The sequence below is a fragment of the Engystomops pustulosus genome, chromosome 7, assembly GCF_040894005.1.
Source record: "Engystomops pustulosus chromosome 7, aEngPut4.maternal, whole genome shotgun sequence".
Classification (NCBI taxonomy): domain Eukaryota; kingdom Metazoa; phylum Chordata; class Amphibia; order Anura; family Leptodactylidae; genus Engystomops; species Engystomops pustulosus.
Window position 1 is genome coordinate 122,921,194 of NC_092417.1, and position 24,060 is coordinate 122,945,253.

The 24,060-nt window shown below is 42.3% G+C and overlaps 1 protein-coding gene across 1 annotated transcript in view; it reads left to right on the plus strand.

Moving 5' to 3' along the window:
• The window catches only part of CFDP1 (craniofacial development protein 1), a 51,706-nt gene that overhangs the window by 16,296 nt on the left and 11,350 nt on the right, over positions 1-24,060 (plus strand). The window contains exon 5 of the mRNA XM_072117724.1: positions 18,855-18,974. Within this exon, the coding sequence (XP_071973825.1) occupies positions 18,855-18,974 (120 nt within the window). The remainder of the gene's footprint in view (positions 1-18,854; positions 18,975-24,060) is intronic.

Here is a 24,060-nt window from a genome sequence, read left to right on the forward strand (position 1 = left end):
TGACCTCAGCAGTGACCTCAACTCTCATGGCCTGTCACTTCTGAGGTCAGTAACTAGTCGGTGTAAAGGGCGAATGTCTGGTGTCAGGTGGATTGGTGATGGTGCTCCACTTAGGAGCAGATTACAGCTCGTGGCCTTCTGGGGTTTACATCAAATGCTGGTGCTTAATGCACCAGTGTATGCTGAATGTCCCCAATGATTTTTGTTTTAGTCACATTTAGAATTAGCACACACACACAACCAGCATCAGGAGCCAGAATATATAGTGTCTATGTATATTATTACACACACTCTAATGAGGAGTGTAGTGTATATAACATACTTGTCTGTGTTTAAATATATATATATATATCCAATAGAAAGAAACGATGCCCGCGCTTCAGGGGATATGCAGGTAAAAACAGTATTCCTTTACTGCGGATCCACATAAAATCCAAGACCATGATTAAGCTCTAAGCCAGTGGTTCTCAACCTGTGGGTCGCGACCCCGGCCGGGGTCAAACGACCAAAACACAGGGGTCGCCTAAAGCCATCGGAAGCACGATTTTATTGCATTTTTTGGCACAAATACAATATTCTTGTACATGGTTTGGGGTCACCGCAACATGATATATCACACTCGCTAACCGCATGAAATGTCAACTCTCCCTTTACTAATCCATCCTATGTACTATCCTATCTGTTATCTGGCAAACAGCTGATATATACCAAGCTCCAGGCTTTTCTGCAGTCTTTTTCACCTAGGACCCTGTAAATAAGATGGCGGCTGATGGCTGGTTCAAGCAGCAACATCGTTGTTTAGTAAATTATTTATTAAATTATTTTATATTGTTCCCTTATAAAGAATGGCTGGACCATTATACAACCTCTTGTGTCACCCCCTCATCCTCATAGTCTGTAAGCTCTTGTGAGCAGGGCCATCACTCCTATTGTTCTATATGACTGTTTGTTCTTTGTAATGTAATATAGTTGTATATGTCCCCTATGATTTGTAAAGCGCTACGGAATTTGATGGCGTTATATAAATAAAGATTATTATTATTATTATGAGAAACTGTATTGCGAGGTCACAGCATTAGAAAGATTGAGAACCACTGCCTAAGCGAGCGAAACGCATAGGTCACCATACCTGGGCCACCACACGTTTGTACCTTTGCCATGTTTGGATTTTATGTGGATCCGCAATAAAGGAATACTGTTTTTACCTGCATATCCCCTGAAGCGCGGGCATCGTTTCTTTCTATTGGATTTTGTGCCTGAGGTCCGCTAGATCGGAACAATGCTTTTGTGCCGTTTTGTACTGTTTATTCTAGCTGCATGTCTATTCTGTCAGCATACGATATATAGTCAGTGGATATCCTAGCGCTTTTGCAAATACTTTCCATATTGATCTTTATCTGGGCTCCAATACACAATATGTAGTAGGCATTTAGAGAGCAATGATAAAACTTTAATATGTTATGCTATTACAGAACATATGAGGGATAATTGCTCCAGAGGTATACCCTTATCCAATACCTTATCGGTATTGCTTATGCGCATTAGAGTATCTGCTCTCCACTACTTTTCACGAACGTGCGCAGTTGCGCTATGGAGATGAGAACAGTGTTTGTTTGGTTAATGTCAGGAGGAGGTGCCCACACAGGTGAATCACAATATTATTGTAAATATAATTGTATTTTCTTATGTTTGATTACACGATCATGTATATCAATGAGCGCTATATCATAGCAGAGGACGCACAATTCGTATATGAATGAAATTACATACGATCATGCGCTGTAAATGTATGTATGGATCACTTTATATGTTGTTTACCTTATATATGATGTCATCACTTTGTGACTATAAATATCTTTATGTATCATGACACACATTGCTTGACAAAAGTTGCTAGAGGTGAAATATACGCCACGTTTGTATTCACTAATTGGAGTTCTGCCGTTTTTTTTTTTTTGTTTGTTTTTTTTTCATTTTGGATATATATCTCTTTATATCCTGACACTCCTCAGTGTAGTGTGTGTGTAATATATATTATAATCTCTTATTCAAGTATATAGTGACCAGGAAAAGGAAAGCAGTGTCAGGGCTTTGGTAGGTGACATAAAACATCTATAACATCTATTCCTGCTTATGATCGGGATCAGTAAGTGCAGGGACTATTTGAACACAGAAGGAGACTCTGAAGGCTGAGCGCTCTGTAGCGCGGAGGTAAGGCCAATGAGTTGTACGATAACTGCCGCTGTCAGAGCTGTGCATGTGCCCGGCTAGGCCCCTCCCACATCTGGGAGACTGAACAAGCATCATAATAACAAATAGAAAGGTATCTTTAACCTCTTAAACTTAGCGCTCAGTGACTTAGCGCTCAGCGTCCGATATATCGGACGCTGAGCTGATGCCGGTTTGGCTCAAGATCTGAGCCGAACCAGCATCAGGAAAGACGGGGTGCCGGCTGTGACTGATAGCCGGCACCCCAGTGTAACACCCGCGATCGGAGTTGTCTCCGATCGCAGGTCTTTCCCCCATGATCGGCCCCCCGAACCGTTTCGGGGGGCGCCGATCGTCGCTATAGCAACTCTGGGGTCTGATCTGGACCCCAGAGTTACTTGCAAGAATTGCCGGTAAGATGGCGTCTGTGACGTCATCTTACTGGCACAGTGCCAGCCTATGCAAGTGTATAGGCTGACACTGATAATATTCTGCAATATTCTGCAGTATTGCAAAATGTTATCATGAAGAAGCAATCAGATGATTGCTTGTTCATGTCCCATGGTATAAAAGTGAAAAAGTAAAAAAAAAAAAAGTTATTCAATAAAAAATAAAGTCATAAATCACTAAAAATGCCCCAAACCCCCAAAACATATAAAGAGACATATAACTAAAAAAAAAGTCTAAATCATAACACAAACCCCACATATATAGTATCACCGCGTCCGTAACAACCCGTAGAATAAAAGTAAATCATTATTGAACCCCCACGATAAACGCCGTAAAAAAAAACTGTTATAAACCCTCCAAAAATTATGATTTTTACCTTTTCAATCCCACAAAAAATGCTATAAAATATGATCAAAAAACCATATGTACTCCGACATGATACTGGTGCAAAGTATAACATGTCCCGCAAAAAACAAGCCATCAACCAGCTCCGTAGCCAAAAAAGTAACAATGTTATGCCACTTGGAAGACGGCAATACATAAATGATAGATTTTTCCCCACATTAGGGTTTTTTTCATGTCTGGTATCCCCGTAATCGTATCAACCCATAGAATAAAGATAACATAATTATTAGTCTATACGGTGAACACCAAAAAAAAAAAAGTTAAAAATCCAGTACAGAATTGATGCTTTTCTACTCCTGCCCTCAAAAAAAGTTCCTAAATTTTCAACAATAGGTGATACCAACCCCAAAATGGTAACAATGGAAAAAGCATCTCATCCCGCAAAAAAAAAATGGCATCACATGGCCCCAGTAACGAAAAAGCGAAAATTTTATAGCCTTCAAAAGGGGCCAATGTGGAAACTAAAATCCTGGCAGCTGCAGGGCCCTCCTTTACTTCTGCACCTCGCTGTGCGCCCATAAAACAAGTCACAGCCACATGTGGGGGGTCTTTGTACTCAGGAGAAATTGCAGAACAAATTGTATGGTGGGTTTTCTCTTTTCATATTTTGGAAATGTGTAAATTTTAGGGCTAAATGAATGTATAAGGGAACAATATTACCATTCTAAATTTCACCTCCATTTTGATTCAATTACTATGAAGATCTCAAGGGGTTAACAATCTTCCTAAAAACTGTTTCTGATAGCTCGAGGGGTGCAGATTTGAAAATGGGTTGGTTATATAGGGGGTTTTGATACTAAATATGTAAAATTTCATTCTAAACTGTATTTATCCCCAAAATAGTCAATTCTGAAAATCCGGAAAAGCGATATTCTATTTGTAAGCCGCGTGACATCAAAATAAATTATCCAAACATTTCAGAAATTATGAAAATGTAAAGTAGACAAATGGGAAACGTTATAACCATATAAAGCGAAGCAAGTCAGAATCCAAAAAATCGGGCTGAGCCTTAAGCTACAAAATGGCTGCGTCCTTAAGGGATTAATTCTAGGTAACCATTACATATATATTTTGGAAATATTTTAACCTCTGAGAGCTTTTTGGAGTAATTTGTTTCTTGGCCTAACCCCTTTAGCCCCTTAAGGACACAGCCATTTTATAGCTTAAGGCTCAGCCCGATTTTTTGGATTCTGACTTGTTGCTTTATATGGTTATAACTTTTGAACACTGTTACTTATTAAAGTGATTCTGTGCAGAAGGGAAGGATCGCCCTGAAGCTGCCAGGATTTTAGTTTACTCATTGGCCCCTTTTGTAGGCTATAAAATTTTTGCTTTTCCGTTATTGGGGCCATACGTTTTTTTTTTTTTGTTTTTTTTTGCGGGATGAGATTCTTTTTCCAGTGTTACAATTTTGGGGTTGGTATCCCCTAATGTTGAAAATTTAGGAACTTATTTTTTTTGAGGGCAGGAGTAGAAAAGTATAAATTTATCAAATAAAAATCTATAATTTCTGCATTGCCGTGGCAAGTGGCATAACGTTGTTACTTTTTTGGATACGGAGCTGGTTGATGGCTTGTTTTTTGTGGAACATGGTGTACTTTGCATCAGTATCATTCTGGAGTACATAAGTTTTTTTTTTAATCACTTTTTATAGCATTTATTTTTGTGGGTTGGAATAGGTAAAAATCATAATTTTTTGAGGGTTTATAACTTTTTTTTTTTTTTTTAACGGAGTTCATCATGTGGGTTCAATAATGATTTACTTTTATTCTTCTCATCTGATTGCTTGTTCATGATAATACTCTGCAATACTGTCAGTCTATGGCTCTGTTCCTTTAAGATGACGTCAGAGACGCCATCTTTCAGGCAGTTCTTACAGGCAGCTCTGGGGTCCTGACAGCAACAATCGGCGACACCCTCCCCCCCCCCCCCCCCCCGAGGAAATGGCACGTGGGCCGCTCGCAGCCCCCCCAAAGGGAAGTTAAATGCCGCAGCCGCACTTACCGCGGCATTTAACGAGTTAGACACTGGGGGGGTCTAACGTGATACACTGGGGGGGTCGGCTATTTGTCATAGCTGGCACCCCATGTTTCCAGATGCCGGTTCGGCTCAGATCTTGAGCTGAACCGGTATCAGTTCTGCGGCCGATATATCGGACACTGAGCGCTAAGTCACTGCAAGCGGTTAAGCAACTAAATTTTGATAAAGGTACTATGAAAATATTTGTGTTTACTCTGGGGTAGATAAATTGAAGGAAGTCTCCCATTTGATTGGCTGCATTATGAAGCAAACATACCTTGAGAGTGCTGTAGCTACACTGATGCAAGATCATGTCTTGATTGATCCCTGAACTGAGTGGTTTTGCTGAAAAAACAGTTATAACATTCAGGACCTTGGAAAAGCTGGGTGAGGCTGGCTGTCTAGATAAACACATTACACAGCTTGTCATTACACATGGAGCTTAATCAAGACATGACTAATCAACCTGAGCTTGATAACTCATACACAGCAGCTGGGGGATGGTGCAGCAATTGATTATTCGGCCTTCAGGCACAACCCAGGGATTACATCATCCTCTGAAGCAGTGGATAACTAATGTACTAGGAGCAGTGCTGAGCCAGCCACAGAAGCAAGCGAGACAGATTCATTATCATAATTGTACAATTGTTTTATCAGCAAAACCACTCAGCTCAGGGATTAACCAAGAAATGATCCTGCATCAGTGTAGCTACAGCAGTCTCGGGGTATGTTTTCCCTCATAATGCATCAAATCAAATGGTAGATTTCCTTTAATGCACACAAGACCAGTGCAGAGTACTACTAAAGGCTTCTGCTGTACCAGGTTGATTATTGTGTCTGATTCTAGATGATAAATCTGTAGTAGTTTAAGAATGTCGAATCCCACTTTGCACCAATTATTAGTCTAGTCTGCTGCACCAAAATTATTTTTTGGACTTGATTGCTGCTCCTCAGCCTTTTCCCAATGTCATGCTCCAATTCAAGTGTAAAAGTGCCTAAAATGCTCTAAAACCCTTAACAAATTTGGCACACCGAATTTCAGTCAGTTTTTTACTGCATAATTCTGATGCAAACTGATTGATAAATCTCCCCCTCCATGTTTAATATCGGTTTCTGATTTTGGCTTCCGAGTGCTGACAAAATAATGATGACAATAGTACTGTGTGAAACTGGCCTTAGTTTCTGTTGCCATTATAGCCTATAACATTCACATATCATCAGAAGATCATACATAAATCATAACCAAAGAATCCTTTAAATGTTAACCCCTATAAAATATAAGGATCACACAGCTTCCCTCTGAAAATTAACATTTCCATGACAGCCTCCCATGACGGCCCACTTGGATGCCCCTTGACCTCTGTAGGGACAGGAAGAAGAGAGGTTAAAGGCCGACCACCCGCATCCTCCCACCAGTGTTCTTCCTGTCCCTACAGGGGTCAGGTAAAGAGAAGTCTCTTTCCTCCTAAGTGGGAGGAGAGACGTCGCATGCTTACCTGGGGTTACGCCGGCCCCCCTAAGTCTTAATTCCCCTCTGGATCGGTCCTCGGTCGGCTTGTACTTCCCTGGTCATCTGTGGATCCGGCGTTCCATCCTCTGCAGCGGCGATGTGGGTTGCGGCCTACGAGGATGCAAGACTCCGCTGGGCTCCGCTCCCATGCGTCCTTTGCGCTCCGTGACGACTTCCGGGCCACTACAGAAAGTGATGTCGGACCATCACGAAAGCTCTGCGAAGCGTCATGGTGGCCACTGCATGGGGATGGGCTCCCCGATAAGGTATTTAAGCCTCATATAGCTAGATAGTCTCGTTGAACTGTGCATGCTGTATACGTTCATTGCCATCCCAGACACATTATGGCTGATGAGGCAGAATTGGGCCTACTCCACCCGCCTGTTCCTGTAAGTGGTGCTGTATGGTATGTTCTAATGTGTTTCAGTCTGTTTAATTGAACCCTGAGTTAATATCTTCCTTACACCCCCCTACCCTTTAGGAGAAAGATCAAGGGTCTAAAGGGAAAGGTAAAGAAGACAGATCCGAAAAAAACTAGCAAGTTTGACCGTTCTGAGAAGAGTGGGATCGCTGCTAGGAAATGTAATATGTATCTTCATTCCATACCTGACTCATATAAGAAACCCATATGCAGGCCATGTATTGAGAGTTTTATGCGTGAAGAAAAGATGTCCTTCATGGAGGAATTAAAATCCTTTATTGAAGAGAAAGTGGTTTCATCGGTTGCTTTGGCAAGGCAGGAAAAAAACCCAGACTGGCATTTGTTTCTTCCTCTGATGAAGAAGACTGTGATTCAGAGTCCCTTTCATGTTCTTTTGCTGACACGGAGGGGCAGGATTCTCAAGATTTAGGTCAGAAGCTAGAATTCCTCCACCTGTTTCATGTTGATGAGCTAGATAATCTCCTGAAGGCTATTCGCAAGACCCTTAAAATTGAAGACGAGGATCCCTCTGTCTCTGGAGGACAAGCTGTTCGATGGCCTCAGGGCCAAAAAGCAACGGGTCTTTCCAGTTAATGATACCTTAAAGGGGCTGATCACAGAGGAGTGAAAGGATCCCGAGAAGATCATAATTTCTAAGAATTTTGGGAGACGTCTCGTCTTCGACCATTAGGTCTCTAAGGATTGGGACTCCTTCCCTAGATGACTAGGGAAGTCCAGATGACTAAAGTAGTCAAGAACATGAACCCTCCCTTTGAGCATTCGGCGCAGCTCAAGGATCCCATGGACAGGAAATCTGACGCTCTTCTTAAGAGGCTGGGAGACTTCCATGCTCAGCCTGAAGTCCAACATGTCAGCCACTTCAGTAGCAAGAACTATTTTTTTTTTTTTTTTTTTTCTGGCTGAAGGAACTAGAGTCCCACATCTGGGAGGGAACTGCTCTGCTCGAAAGTAGTCCCCTTTTTGAGATCCGCCACTGCTTTCCCAGCAGATTCCTCCGCCGAGGGTATTTGGTTTGCAGCTAAGAGGGCGCTCTAACACGACAAGAAGGGCCCTGTGGCTGAAGCAATGGGGAGGGCACATAGGCTCCAAATCCAAACTCTTCAGTGTTCCCTTCACCGGCAGTTTTGTCTTTGGTCCAGAGCTGGACGCCATCTTGGAGAAGGCTTCTAATAAGAAGGGGATTCCAGAGAACAGGGCGGTTACCAAGAAGGCTTCCTTTTGTCCCTACAAGAACCCCAAGGATTCCTTTCGTGGGAAAGGTAAACTGGGTCGCTGGAGCTACCCTTTCTTTTCTTCAACTCCTCTGACAACACTGGGGTAAAAAAGCAGTGATGCCAGGGTGGGGGGGTAGGGGCCTACCTCAATGGTTAAATATTACATCAAATCCCTGGGTCCTGAACATCGTCCAGACTGGATACAGAATAGAATTCAATGTACCCCCCCCCGCCTCAAGATTTATTCCTCCCTTATCCTCTGCTTCCCTTTCTACTCATTCTCTCATCTGGTAGGAAGTCTCATCCCTCATACACTCAGGAGTGGTGATTCCGGTTCCTCAGGATCAAGAAAGGTCGGGGTTCTACTCCCTGCTGTTTCTGGTCAAGAAGCTCAACGGATCAAGCCGGCTGACCATAAACTTGAAGCTTCTGTACAACTTCATCTATTACAGGAAGGTGCCTGGATGGAGGAGCAGCTGTGGATATTGTGTTCTTGGACTTTGCAAAGGCATTTGACACTGTCCCTCATAGACGCCTGATGGGTAAAATTAGGGCTATTGGTTTGGCAGAAACCATTTGCAATTGGATTGCAAACTGGCTAAAGGATCGTATCCAGAGAGTTGTGGTCAATGATTCCTACTCAGAATGGTCACCAGTTATGAGTGGTGTACCCCATTGTTCTGTGCTTGGCCCACTACTATTTAATATATTTATTAATAATATAGAGGTAGGAATTAATAGCACTGTGTCTATTTTTGCAGATGACACCAAACTGTGTAGTGTAATACAGTCTATGGAGGATGTTCATAGGCAGCAGGGACAAACTGAATGTTTGGTCATCCACTTGGCAAATGAGGTTTAATGTGGATAAATGTAAGGTTATGCACCTGGGGGCCAATAATCCAAAGGCAAAATATGTACTTGGGGGAGTAAATCTGGGAGAGTCCCTTGTTGAGAAGGACCTGGGGGTTCTAGTAGATCATAAATTGAGTAACAGCATGCAATGTCAATCAGCTGCCTCTAAAGCTAGTAGGATCTTGTCATGTATCAAAAGTGGGATGGACTCTCGTGATAGGGATGTAATATTACCACTATACAAGGCATTGGTTCGGCCTCACCTGGAATATGCTGTCCAGTTCTGGGCACCGGTCCATAAAAAGGATGCCCTGGAGCTGGAGAGGGTTCAACGTAGAGCCACAAAAATGATAAAGGGGTATGGAGGGTCTTAGTTATGAGGAAGATTAAAACAATTAGATTTATTTAGTCTGGAAAAGAGACCACTACGAGGGGACATGATTAACTTATTTAAATATATGAATGGTCCATACAAAAAATATGGAGGTAAGTTGTTTCAGATTAAATCAAATCAAAAGACGAGGGGGCACTGTCTCCGTTTGGAGAAATCAAGGTTTAATCATCAGAGGCGACAGGGCTTTTTTACTATGAGAACTGTCAATCTGTGGAATAGCCTTCCTCAGGCGCTGGTCACAGTAGGGACAGCAGAGAGCTTCAAGAAGGGTCTAGATGCCTTTTTAAACCTAAATAACATTGATGGTTATGTTATATAGAATTATTTCCCATGAATCCCTTCCTCATCCGATCCCTTCCCTTCCTTGGTTGAACTTGATGGACAAGTGTCTTTTTTCAACCGTATAAACTAAACTAAATCAGATATTATGGTCGCAAGAGAAATTACCATAAAGAAACTCTCAGATCTGGGGGGATTTAATGAACACTCAAGTCATATTTAACACCTTCCAACCACAAGAAATTTCTTGAAGTGTTGTTGAATTCCGCTTATCAGATGTCTTTTCTCCCTCAAGAAAAAGCAGAAAATATAAGATGCCAGAGGATGGCTTCCATATCTGTCCGAGGGGCGATGAAAATCCTAGGTCTCCTTACCGCCTGCCTCCCATCGGTAGCCTGGAGCCAAAGCCACTCGCATGTTCTGCAAAATTGGATCCTCTGGTCCTGGAACAGAAGCTCTTCAGGCATGGACAAAAAAGTCACCATCCCGTCCTCTGTAAAAAGGGACCTCCAATGGTGGCTAAAGATGAAAAATCTGGAGAAAGGAGTTCCTTGGCACTGCCTTCCCTTCTCACTTCGCCCATGGATCCTGGACCCCTTCCCAGTCAAGGAAGCCGTCAAGGGCAGTCTTGGAAGCTCTGAGGACAAATGCCCTTCACCTTTAAGGTTGTCATGTCCACATGTTATCCGACAACACCACGGCCGTCTCCTATCTAAGAAGGCAAGGCGGAACAAGATCTCCAGTCCTTTCCTCTCTAACTTGCACCATCTTCTCTCCAAAAAAGAATATCCTCTCCCTATCAGCGACTCAACTGAAAGGAGTCCTAAACCGGGAAGGTGACTACCTCAGCAGGAGGGAGGTCCCTCACAACGAGTGATGCATCAACCAGGAGGTCTTCCTTCGGCTTACCAGTCTCTGGGGAAATCCTCAAACAGACCTATTAACCACTCACTCAACCACTCAAATTGCTCTCTATATTTTTCGCTGGAATATTAGTTATCTGCCCAAACTGGCCAAAGAAAAGCTGGTATCCCCTTCTGACACAGTTTCCCTACAACAGCCAGTGAAACTACCTCTGAGGAAGGATTTTCTGTACCAAGGACCTATTCTCCATCCAGACCCAGGGGCTCTCTCAGGCTGTAGTATCTACTCTCGAGGAAAGTAGAAAAAGGGTTACATTTGCCATATATCACAAGATTTGGAAAAAGTTTGTCACCTTTTGTGGGGGATAATCCTCCCTCTCAGCCTAACCCAAATATTTTTCAGATCCTGGTCTTCCTTCAGAGAGGCCTGGAACTAGGGTTATCTACCAGCACCCTGAAGTTCCAGGTTTCGGCTCTCAGCGCTTTTTTCAATTATCCTCTTGCAGATCAAAGATGGGTCAAGAGATCCTTAAACGGGTTCCTACCTGGGATCTCACCTTGGTCCTCGATGCCCTTTCCAAGTCACCATTTGAGCCATCAGACGGTGCTAGCTTTAAGAATTTAACGCTAAAAACCACTCTCCTTATTGCAATAACCACAGCCAGGAGGTTGGGAGAACTTCAGGCTATCTCCATTAAAGAGCCTTATATGGGTATTCTTTCTGACCGGATTATCCTTACTTGAGATCCAAGTTTCTCCCCCAAAGTGGTATTCAAGTTCCACAGAGAACAGGAGATCGCTTTTCTGTCCTTTTGTGAGAACCCCACTTCAAGCAGGGAATCCTTGTGGCATTGTCTTGATGTAAGGCGCTCTGTATTAGCTTACCAACAGGCCACAAACTCCTGGCACATAGACCATAACCTGTTTGTTCAGTTCGAGGGGAAGAATAAGGGGAAGAAAGCCTCCAAGACGTCTTTAGCAAGATGGTTGAAATCAGTTTTCACCGCCTGTCATATGGAACAAAGGGAAAGAAGTTCCTACTAACGTGAAGGCTCTATTCGAGCCATGTCGGCTTCCCAGGCCGAGAGAAGAGGCGCCTCCCTAGAGCAGGGCGGCCACCTCGGCTTCACCCTCTACTTTTGTCTAACATTACCGTTTAGACCTACCAAGTGCTCAAGACCTCTCCGTCGGAAGGAAGGATTCTGCGTTCTGTCATCCCACCCTAAAAGACTTCCACCGGTGTAGTTATTTGGTAGACCCTGGCGGGAGGATGCAGGTGGGAGGCCTTTAACCTCTCTTGTTCCTGTCCCCACAGAGGACAAGGGGCATCCTCCTAGTATAGTCCTGGTCCCATGACGGACAACTTGATGGAAACCGAATTATCGGTGAGTACGAATTCACCATTTCTAAAAAAAGACTATAACCATCTATAGTAACATAGTCATAGCTACTGTGCAGCCATGTCTCGCTGATACCCACTATATCATATTTGCGCTCCAACATTAAGAGTTCCTTCCTGATCTACCGCTGCCTTTCTGATGTGGTACTGGTAGTATTTCAGAGAAAACTACCTACCTTTTGAGGTCCTTGCCCTGAGCTTATGGTCTAAATCCCTGAAATAATTTTTGAGGACCTTCCATCTACCTCTTTGTCATTAGTGCCATGTGAACCATGACCGCTGGTTCCTCACCAGCCTCTCCTAGTAATCTGTCAACCCGATCCGCAACATGCCGGTCCCGAGCACCCTTCAAACAACACTCAGTATGCACGGCCTTTGTGACAGATTGCCCCGTCTGTTCCCCTAACATTGCGTTTTAATTGCGTCTTGAAACGCATTACAACAGCTGAGGAGAGGTGATTTGCCTAATTACATTACCGTTTGTATTTTGTTAACCCATCTGTCAACATTGCGTTTACGATAAGTTTTGGATTGCAGTATATGGCATTTTTTTACATAGGATATAGTACTGTTCGCATTGTAACGAACATCCAGAAGCCATACAACCGCCGGTGTGAGGAAGACCCAAGGCTGTCATGGCAACCGATTGACTCTCCCCGATGACATCACGATCTGTGCCCCAAGCTTTCAGCAAGTTGTCTCTAGTCTTTTTGATTCCTTCTGCAGGTCACTGCAGAGTGGTCACTGTATTAATGAGACAAATCCTTACCCTGTTTAATGCTGAGCTGGTGAGCAATTCCAGCTGAGATTCTCTGCATTTTCCTATTCTTGAATTTTCTTTTGAGGGCTAACTTTGGGGACTTGAATGAGTTTTAAGATGTTGTGAAGTTGCATTATTCTAGAAATCACAGACTTGGAATTACCAACTTCTCTTGCTATGACTGATCGTGTCAACTCTTTGGCCTTCATCTGGACATCCTGCTGCTGGACTATTTCTGTCACTTTGGAATGGCATACCATTTTGGCAAAGTCGGTGAAAACATATTGTCAGATGCCAGAAAACCACCAATAACGAAGTGAAAGTGTTCTCTAATCATTGTTCTTTTAGAGTTATCTCATTTACATTTTCAATTTGTCCTTTTGAATATTTATAATTTATGAAATACGCTTAAACACTTCTATTTTACTCATGTTGGGATACATTCACATATGACTAAGCAATGACCTTGACATTGTGCGCTGCTCTCTATTTTTGATCTCCAGTGAGTGTGTATACATATACAGGCGGTCCCCTACTTAAGGACACCCGACTTACAGACAACTCATAGTTACAGACAGACCCCTCTGACCTCTGATGAAGCTCTCTGGATGCTTTACTATAGTCCCAGACTGCAATGATCAGCTGTAAGGTGTCTGTAATGAAGCTTTATGGATAATCCTTGGTCCCATTACAGCAAAAAATGTTTAAACTCCAATTGTCACTGGGGCCAATTTTTTTTGGTCTGGATCTACAATTATAAAATATACAGTTTCGACTTACATACAAATTCAACTTAAGAACAAACCTCCGGACCCTATCTTGTACGTAACCCGGGGACCGCCTGTATGTGTGTGTATGTGTATATATAAATTATATTTATTTAGATTTTTTTTTTGTATGTATATACAATATTTATTTATACTGTATATACCTGAGTATAAGCCTACCAGAGTATAAGCCGAGGCCCCTAATTTTACCACCAAAAACTGGGAAAACCTATTAACTGTTGTATAAGCCAGGGGTGGGAAATGCATTGTTCACAGCACCCCCCCCCCCCCCTAGTATATAGCCAGCCACCTCCCAGTAGCGTACAGCCAGCCCTGCCCCCTGTAGCGTACAGCCAGCCCTGCCCCCTGTAGCGTACAGCCAGCCCGTCCATCACATTTTTGTGCTGAAAAACTCTGCTTATAAACGAGTATGTACTGTGTGTGTGTGTGTGTGTGTGTGTGTGTGTGTGTGTGTGTGTATATATAAATATATGTGTGTGTGTGTGTATATATCTATAAGAGAGAGAGATTTATATTTATATTATGATCTCTAGAACAGTGATTTTCAACCTTTTTTGAGCTGCGGCACACTTTTTATACTTAGAAAATCCTGGGGCACACCACCAACCAAAATAGCACAAAATGACACTAAAGAAGTCATATTATACATATAGTTAACCCCTAGGCGCACCAGGACGTTATAGTACGTCCCCGTGGCTACATGTTAAGCGCACGGGGACGTGCTATAACGTCCTGCTTCTGGCATCGGCTCACGAACGGAGCCGGCAGAAGCAACGGCTGTCAGCTGTCTATCACAGCTGACAGCCTGTGCTAACACCCGCGATCGGAGCCGACTCCGATCACGGGTGTTAACCCCTTACACGCCGCGGTCAAGCATGACCGCGGCTTGTAAGGGTGTTTGCGCTGTGGATCGGATCCCCCGCGCCGCTTACCGGGGGATCCGATCCACTTCTGGGCAGCTCCGAGGACTGGCATGTGCCCCGGAGCTGCCCGATGTCCCTGCCAGTCAGATCCCTTCCGGGTCTGACTGTAAAGTGTCTGAGCATGCGCAAACATGCTCAGACAGTTTACACTGCTCTACAATAAAATAGTATTGTAGAGCAGTGTATTGAACTTGAACCAGTGATCAGAGCATCACTGGTTCAAGTTCAAGTAAGTATAAGTAAAAAAAGTGAAAAACACTAAACACTACACATTATAATAAATAAAAAATAAATACATTAAAATATAAGCCCCTAAAATGTCACTTTCCCATAAAAACACTTAATAAAGTATTAAAAACCACAAAAACGCAAAAAACCCCCACATATTTGGTATTGCCGCGTCCGTAACAATCTCTATAATAAAACAGAATCATTACTGTACCTGCACGGTAAACGCCGGAGAAAAAAACCCGCAAAAACGTTCCGAAAAAAGATCATTTTTAATTAATACCCTATAAAAAATGCTCTAAAAAGTGATTTAAAAAATGTTACGCACTCTAAAATAAGCCCACTAAAAAGAACAACTCTTCTCGCAAAAAATAAGCCCCTAACCAGATTTGTCAGCCAAAAAATAAAAAAGTTATGCATATGAAAAGATGGTGATGCTAAAATGAACAAGATTTTCTCCAAATTAGTTTTTATTCAGTACAATTTAATAAAATACACAAAACCCCCACATATTTGGTATCCCTGCGTCCGTAACAATCTGCATAATAAAACAGAATCATTATTAGATCTGCAAAGTGAACCCCGTAAAAAAAACAACCCAAAAAAGCTCCAAAAAAAGATCATTTTCAATTAATACCCTATAAAAAATGCTATAAAAAGTAATTTAAAAAATGTTATGCACTATAAAATAAGACCATTTAAAAGAACAATCCTTCTTGCAAAAAATAAGCCTTTAACCAGATTTGTGAGGCAAAAAATAAAAAAGTTATGCATATGAAAGACGGTGATGCTAAAATTAACAACATTTTTGCCAAATTACTTTTTATTCAGTAAAAATGGGAAAAAATAAAAAATCTATATAAATGAGGTCTTTTCGTAATTGTGGTGACCCATAGAATAAAAATAATATACTATTTTTATGATATGGTTAACGGCCCAAAAAAAACCACATAAAAATTTTCCCAAAAATTGATGATTTTCATTTCCTCCACCAACAAAGAGTTAATAAAATCTCACCAATTAGCTATAGATTCCCCAAAATTACCACATATGGGGTATCCGTGTACTCTGGAGAAATTGGGTATCAAACTTTGTGGAGCCTTTTTTCATTTAATCCATTGTAAATGTTTAATTTTCCACCCAAAATGAGTGTATTGTGAAAAAACATTACAATTTGCAGACTCCACCTCCGTTTTGTTTTAACCCCTATAAAACACCTAAAGGGTTAACAAACTTCTTAAAAGTGGTTTTTCATACGTTGAGGGGTGTAGTTTCCATAATGGGGTAATTTATGAGTCTCGCTATTATTTAGGCCTCTCAGTGTCAATTAGAAGTTGAGCAGGTCCATCTAAATGCAAGTTTTGGTGATTTTACAAAAAATGTGAAAAATGATACCTAAATTCTGAGCCTCATAACATTCTAGTAAAATATGTGGAATCTTAAAAAACCATGCCAACATAAAGCAGACATTTGGGAAATGTAAGTTAGGAATTAATTTGGGTGCTTGACTATCTGCATCAAAAGTAGAGAATTTAAAACGTTGAAAACAAAGAATTTTTCCAAATTATTGCTAATTTTAGTTTTTTTTCATAACTAAACGCAAAAGATTTCATCCAAATTTTTAAACTAATTTGAAGTACAATGTGTCACGGGAAAACAATCTCAAAATCCCCTGGATATCTCATGGCGTTCCAAAGCTATAACCACTTATAGTGACACAGGCCAGATTTGAAAAATGGGAGCGCGTCCTTAAGGCCAAAAGAGGCTGAGTCCCCTAGGGGTTAATAAAAGAGATTGTAAATTTATTTTACTCACTCAGTGTGAAACCTGGGCCTGTTTCGATAAACACAAAAGGGATATCCTGGCAGGAATGGAGGAAAGACACACACGAAGCTCTCCCCAAACAGTTCTCAGTTTCTCCCTGTTTGTAGTATATGGTGCTGATTATTTTGCAGTATATGAGCCACATAATAAAGGGGTACAATGAGAAGTACTATGGCCATGAGGCCAGAGTACAAGTGCCAGCTCATATACTCCGCATATGAGCTGGTACTTGTAGTACTCCAGCCTCATGACTATAATATTTCTCATTTTACATTTCTCATTGTTATATGCAGTATACTGCTGGAGTACTAAAAGTACCAGCTCATATGCTGAGTATTCTGCCAACAGTTCATATACTCAGGCAAAAGCTCATATAGTCAGCATTATTGGTGGGCATTACCTTGGCGGTGGGCAAATGCGAGAGTCTCTCCGCTCTCAGGATGATGCACCGGCCTTGGTGACGTCATTTTGTTGCTCGAGGTTTAAAGCTTGCGCATGTGTTATTGTACACGTCTCCTACATTGTAAGAAGCCCTAACTGCGCATCGCTGTGCATTGCCAGGAAACAAAACACAGGGGGCACCATAGTTTGGGGAACTTTCCCCGCGGCACACCTGACCATGTGTCGCGGCACACTGGTTGAAAATCTCTTCTCTAGACAACGTCCAAGTTTAATCCCTTAAGGACGCAGCCATTTTGTAGCTTAAGGCTCAGTCCCATTTTTTTGTATTCTGACATGTGTTGCTTTATATGGTTATAACTTTTGAACACTGTTACTTATCTAAACGATTCTGAGATTTTTTTTTTTTTTTTTTTTACCCACATGTACTTCATTTTAGTGGTAAATTTTGGCTGATAAGTTTTTTGCATTTATTTACAAAAAAAGAAAAAATTATACATTTTTTGAAAAATTTGCCATTTTCGAAATTCTAAATCATCGCGGTTTCAGGCAGAAGGGAAGGAGCGCAATGCAGCTGCCAGGATTTTAGTTTCCTTATTGGCCCCTTTTGCAGGCTATAAAATTTTCGCTTTTTTGTTATTGGGGCAATGTGACGGCATTTTTTTTGCGGGATGAGATGCTTTTTCCAGTGTTACCATTTTGGGGTTGGTATCCCCTATTGTTGAAAATTTTTAGGAACTTTTTTTTAGGTCTCGAGTAGAAAAGCATAAATTCTGTATTTTTTACTTTTTTTTCGTGTTCAACGTATATCCGTATAATCACCCTATAATCATGCATCGCCGTCTTCCAAGTGGCATGACATTTTCACTTTTTTGGCAACAGAGCTGGTTGGTGGCTTGTTTTTTGTGGGACATGTTGTACTTTGCAACAGTATCATTCTGGAGTACATATGTTTTGTTGATCACTTTTTATTGCATTTTTAGTGGGATTCAGTAGGTAAAAATCATAATTTTTGGCGAGGTTTTTAAAGTTTGTGTTCATCGTACGGGTTCAATAGTTATTTAATTCTATTCTACGGATTGTTACGGACATGGTGATACCATATATGTGGGGTTTGTGGTATGATTTAGACTTTTTTGAGCGGTATGTCTCTTTATATGTTTTGGACATTTTTAGTGATTTATAAACTTATTTTTTATTGAAAAACATTTTTTTTATATATATTTTTTTTACTTGTTCCACCATGGGACATACTTATGTATTGCAGGGTATTATCAGTGTCAGCCTATGCACATGCAAAGGCTGACACTGTGCCTTTAAGATGACGTCATAGATGCCATCTTAAAGGCACTGCCTTCAGGCATCTCTGGGGTCGGACCCCAGAGATGCCATGGCAACGATCGGTGACCCACGAATGCCGCGGTCACGTTGACCGCGGCATTTAACGGGTTAAACACCCGCGACTGGAGCCCACTCCGACCGCAGGTGTTACCAGGGGATGTCAGCGGTAGATTACCGGTTACATCCCGCGACCCCCGATGCCTGTGCACAGTTGAACCAGCAGAGCTGAACCGGCTGTACTGCGCTTAGCGCTATTCGCAGCACTTGGCACGGTACAGCTACGGCGCAGAGCACTAAGGGGTTAAACAGTTTCCTGAACTGTGGCACCTAGAAACACTGGGGTGCGTTTCTAGGTGAAACACAAGCGGAGATAAACACCGTTAAAATTACAGTACAGTATTTTTTTTAAATACAGGTCTCCATTCCAGACCAGTCAGTTATATATGTCCAGGTTACCTTAAACAAGCCAAAATTCCTATTAAAAAAAAAAAAAAAAAAATCCTAAAATGAGAAGGCAGCAGATTTAGTGTTTGTTTTTGTGCTTTCTCAACAGAGTATCCAAAGAAGTGCATTGTACATCCAGGGAAGCCAAGGCATTCATCAAGCAGCAAGAAAAAGGACAGCTGGAACCAGCTCCTTCACCTTCAAGGACTTGTGCCCAAGCCAGTTCAGGGTGAGTTCTTGTGAATAAAAAAAGTCTTCAAGAGATGAAAAAAATTATGTGGTAGAATGTTGTCAGGGTAGAAAGTAAGAATGCAGAGGTTATTGCAAAAATGCACACATGGTTGTGTTTCAATGGAATGCCCTGGAGGATCTGTATTGTATCCTTGGCATAGTATTTGTCCGCTTGATTAAAGGGAACCTGTCACCAGGAGACCCATTTTTAGCACTCCCCCAGTCCCCACAGAGCATAGTACATACACTGACAAAGTGTTTTTGTATAAAAAAATTTTTTGTAATATTTTACAGAAAAAAAAGATATGTTATATTGTACCTTTCATTAGCATGTGCTGTGTGACTAGGCAGTTGCCAAATGGGAGGGTCTGGAAAGGAGCAGTTTCCCCCCACCCTTGGGGAACAGCTTCTACATGTGACCTTTTCAAATATATGAAAACACCCATCACTGGGCTTGGCAACGCCCCCTGCTGCTCTACAGCCAATCCCGAGTGTGGGGAGTTATTCATATATTTGAAATGGTCATATGTTTCCCAAGGCTGCTCCTTTCCAGTCCCTCCTTTTTGGCAACTGCCTAGTCACACAGCAGATGCTAATGAAAGGTCCAATATAACATATCTTTTTTTTTCTGTAAAACCAATTTTTTATACAAAAACACTTTGGCAGTGTATGTACTATGCTCTGTGGGGACTGGGGGAGTGCTAAAAATGGGTCTCCTGGTGACAGGTTCCCTTTAAGGGGTTCTATTCCCTGAAACGTGTACAGTACTACTATTCCTATCATGTATATATGTACACAGCACAGTACTACTATTCCTATCATGTATAAAAGTACACAGCACAGTACTACCACTCCTATCCTGTATATATGGGCAAAGTACTGCTACTCCTATCCTGTATATATTGACACAGTACTACTACTCCTATACTGAATATATGTGCAATGCCCACCCCCTTATAGTCCTCTAGTGCCCATTAATTATATATATATTCATGCAACCACTCCCATTATTATATTTAATCTTCTAGTGGCCCCTTTAATATATGTATTTATTCCTGCAATGGGGTCCCTTATTATATGTGGTCAATTTTACTGTTTTTATAGTTCTAAAATGGGCCCCCTTATAATATATTTAGTCTTGTAGTTGAAAATAATAAAACTCGCTTACCTTTAGCAGCGCTCCTGCGTCCTCCACTTCTCTTCTCCCCACTACCATGCGACCGATAGGAAAAAGACTTGCGGCAGCGTGAGTACATCATCACGCTGCCGCGCATCAGGGGTCACAGTGCAACGCATGCCACAAAAAAAGTGCGTGCTGTGCATTACCTTAAAGACGGTACTCGAGTGGCCGCTTACAGCCGCATCGAGTACCAGTGCTGTCGCGCACTGGCGGGGTCCTCAGATAGAGATGGAGAAGCCTGACGTAACGGACGTACCTGTGGCCTACTGTGGGCCAATCCGACCCTGCAGGCAAGTGCCTAAGATGGGTATGGAGGCCAATGCCGTAATGGAGGTAACGGGGGCCCACCGGAGGATCCACCGGCCCTCCGGTGGGCCAGTCCGACCCTGGCTGGGAAGGAAGTAGGAGGCCAGGAATCCTGTTTGCCACAGTACACCCCAGAGTTGACCAATGGTGTGGGTGACCACACAGAGGGCTCTGAGTGCTGCCTCTGGCACCCATGCCATAGATTCACCATTGATATATGCTGTTTCAAATATCTGTTTCAAAGTGCTTGCGATTAAAAACAATGGTATCTTTAGTTTTAAGATTGGTTCCTAAATTCCAATATATGTTGAAAATACCGCTACATCAGGATCATTACATAGTGAAGGGACAATTACTTATACACACAGACCAGTATTTACTACCATATCATCACCATAAAGTAGCAGATACCAGTCCTGCTCAGAGGCTGCAGAGTAATCCAACAACTTGCCGATGACATCCCTGATGATGTCTCTTCTATTCGTTCTGATCTTCCAGGAAACTTCTTCGAGCCACAACACATCTCTGTGGGTTTATAAAACAGACATGGTTATATACTCCTCACACTTGACCCCCACATATGTCATATATACCCCAACACAATAACTATGGACATTCTTCCCCCATTAAAATTATATATAACTCTCACACCACAACTTAGCACATTGTGCCTCCCATATACTGTACATACTTGAATATAAGCCAAGTTTTTCAGCATGCAAATTGTACTGAAAAAACCAAGCTCTGCTTATATATAGCCCTTGTATTGCAGGGTATTAGCTGTGTCAGCCTATGCACATGCTTACGCTGACAGTATGCCTTTTACAATGCTGCCATCGGCGGCATCTTACAGGCACTGCCATTGTGGCGAAGACGGTGAGGGGGGGAGCGATCGTGGGGGAGAGACCCATGTAAGGCACGCCAAATGCCGCGGTTGCGCTGACCAGGGCATTTAATGAGTTGAACGCCCTCGATCGGAGACTACTCCGACCCCGGGTGTTACATTGGGATGGCAGTTGTTACAGCTGACACCCAGTGTATTCCAATGCCGGCCTAGGTCCAATCTCAAGCTGATCCAACATCAGCTATGCATCTGATATATAAACATAGAAATAGGTGAGCGCATATAAAACATAACTTTTTTTTTTTTTTTTTGTATCATTCTTTATTGAACAATTGTAACATTAAGCAAGTTAGCATCACTTGTAATCGCAGGACACGCAGGTCCAGACATTACTTATCATGTATATCCAAATACCCGGTTTGCTCTCTCCTGCAGGAGTCCTCTTAAACTAATGTGGTATTTGCAATAAATCACTCTCTTCATCCTATAAAAAGGCCCTTTGTACAAAGTGTATCAAGAAAGTTGTGACGGACGAGTCGCCCTCGTTTCTAAAAAGACGAGGTTGTGTCTGCTCTAAGAAAGAGTAAAGATGACACAAGTGGGCCTTCTACATAAAGAGCCTACATTCAACAACCAGAATGTTCCTATGTTCCTCGACTCTCAAGAAGACCCCACAGGGACTACCCCTGTGTTGTATGGAGGACATGGATGTGATGCCTAGAGCAGTCTATACAACAATGGACCTTGAAGACCCGATCCAACCTATGACCGTTTAGGATAAAATGTGGGGTTCCAAGAAAACCAGTGTTCCCAGTACACAAAACCATATCATGTCTCATCCTCAAACAATGGAAAGACCCAGAAAAAAGAGCTACAATCTCTGAAAACATCAAAAAGAAATACCCCTTTGATAGCAAAGACGCTGACCTCTGGAGCAAGATTCTTAAGATAGATGCCCCTATTGCAGCCATCTCAAAAGAAAGCGTCCTTGCCGTTCAAGGACGCAGGCCTTCTTAAGGATCTCATGCATAAAAAATCGGAAACCCTTCTCCGCAATCCTTAGACCCAGCGTGGCGGCAACATGCACTGCCAGGTCCATGGCCTTATGACTGGAACAACTAGAAGGACACTTTGCCAATAGAACTTCTAGGGAGGAGATGCTCTCATCCTTTCAAATATTTATAAAGTTACGAACTTCATAGCAGACGCTTCAGAAGACGTGATTAAACTGTCTGCTAGAGCAGCCTCCTTATCCAATAAGGCAAGATGTACCTGGATAAGAACTTGGTCGGGAGATGTGGGCTCAAAGAATAAACTGATGGGAATCCCATGTGAAGGTGACCGTCTCTTTGGATTGGAACTGGATGACATCCTGGAAAAAGCCTCAGAGAGAGAAAAAATTCCCAGAAATGGGAACAGGAACAGAAATGTTATAAACATAGTATCATAGTATATAAGGCTGGAAGGAGACGCAAGTCCATCAAGTCCAACCTTGGGCCTTTCGCAACCAAATGCAAACTAACAATCAACCTAGGAATGACCCTTCATATTAGAAGTCCCAGCACAGGAAAGTCCCTAAACGGGAAAGCCCAATAATATCTTTTTCAAAAAAACATCCACCAGTAAATCATAATCCCAATGATTCCATCCGGTCGATGGCAGGCTTAAAGAATTCCACCAGGAATGGGAGAAAATTACAATCTCCCCATGGATATTGGACCTGATGAAGGTGGGATACAAGCTGGAATTAATAGATCTTCCACCCCCAGGTTTTTTCTGTTTTAACTTGCCGGGTTGCAGGATCTCCTAAGAAACAAGATCGTGTCACTATTGGAGAAAAAAGTGATTATCCAAGTACCTCAACAGACGGTGGGGTTCTACTCGCCTATCTTCCTAAGGAGGAAACCGAAATGTGACTTTCAGGGTGATCATAAATCTAAGAAAATTAAACTAACACTTAATCTACAAAAGGTTCAAGATGGAAAGGAATGTGTGAAAGAGAAGGATGTGTTCAGGGTAACAGTCGACCTAAAGGACATATATTACCATGTGCCGATTAGCCACCACTACCAGAAGTACCAAAGGTTAGCAGCAGAACTGAACAGCGAGATTTTTCATTTCCAGTTCAAAGTTTTGCCATTTTGAATAAAATGCTGCGCCAGGAATATTCACGAAAGTGATGATAGAAGTTGTGGGGTTTCTACATATGAACAGTATCCAAATAACACCCTACCTCGACAACTTCCTTATCTCGCTCACAGCCCAAATCTTCTCAAGATAACGCTCAACATCTTCCACTGGGCAGAGGAGAATGTCCTCTCTATTTCGGCCATTCACCTGAAGGGCACGCTAAACCAGAGAGCGGACTTCTTAAGTCAAGTCCAAGTGAAAGAAGGAGAATGGAAACTCAACCCCAATATTTTTCCCTCCTAGTGGAAAGGTGGGGCCTTCCAGTAATGGACTTGTTTGCTACAAGGGAGAACCGGCAAGTACAAAAATTTTGCTATCTGTTACAGACTCCCCCTGGGGGGGGGGTAGATGCCCTAGCCCAGTGCTGGACCCGGGGCCTTCCTTTTGTGTTTTCCATCCTAATTACCATGACCCCACAGATGATCCAACAAATGCGTGCATCAGTGATCTCCGTCGCTCCTTTTTGGACAAGAAGACAATGGTTCCTGGTACTTCTGCAAATGTGGAAAGGAGACTACTTAACGCTCCCACAAGTCCCAGCCTCCACTCTTCTAAAGAGCAGGA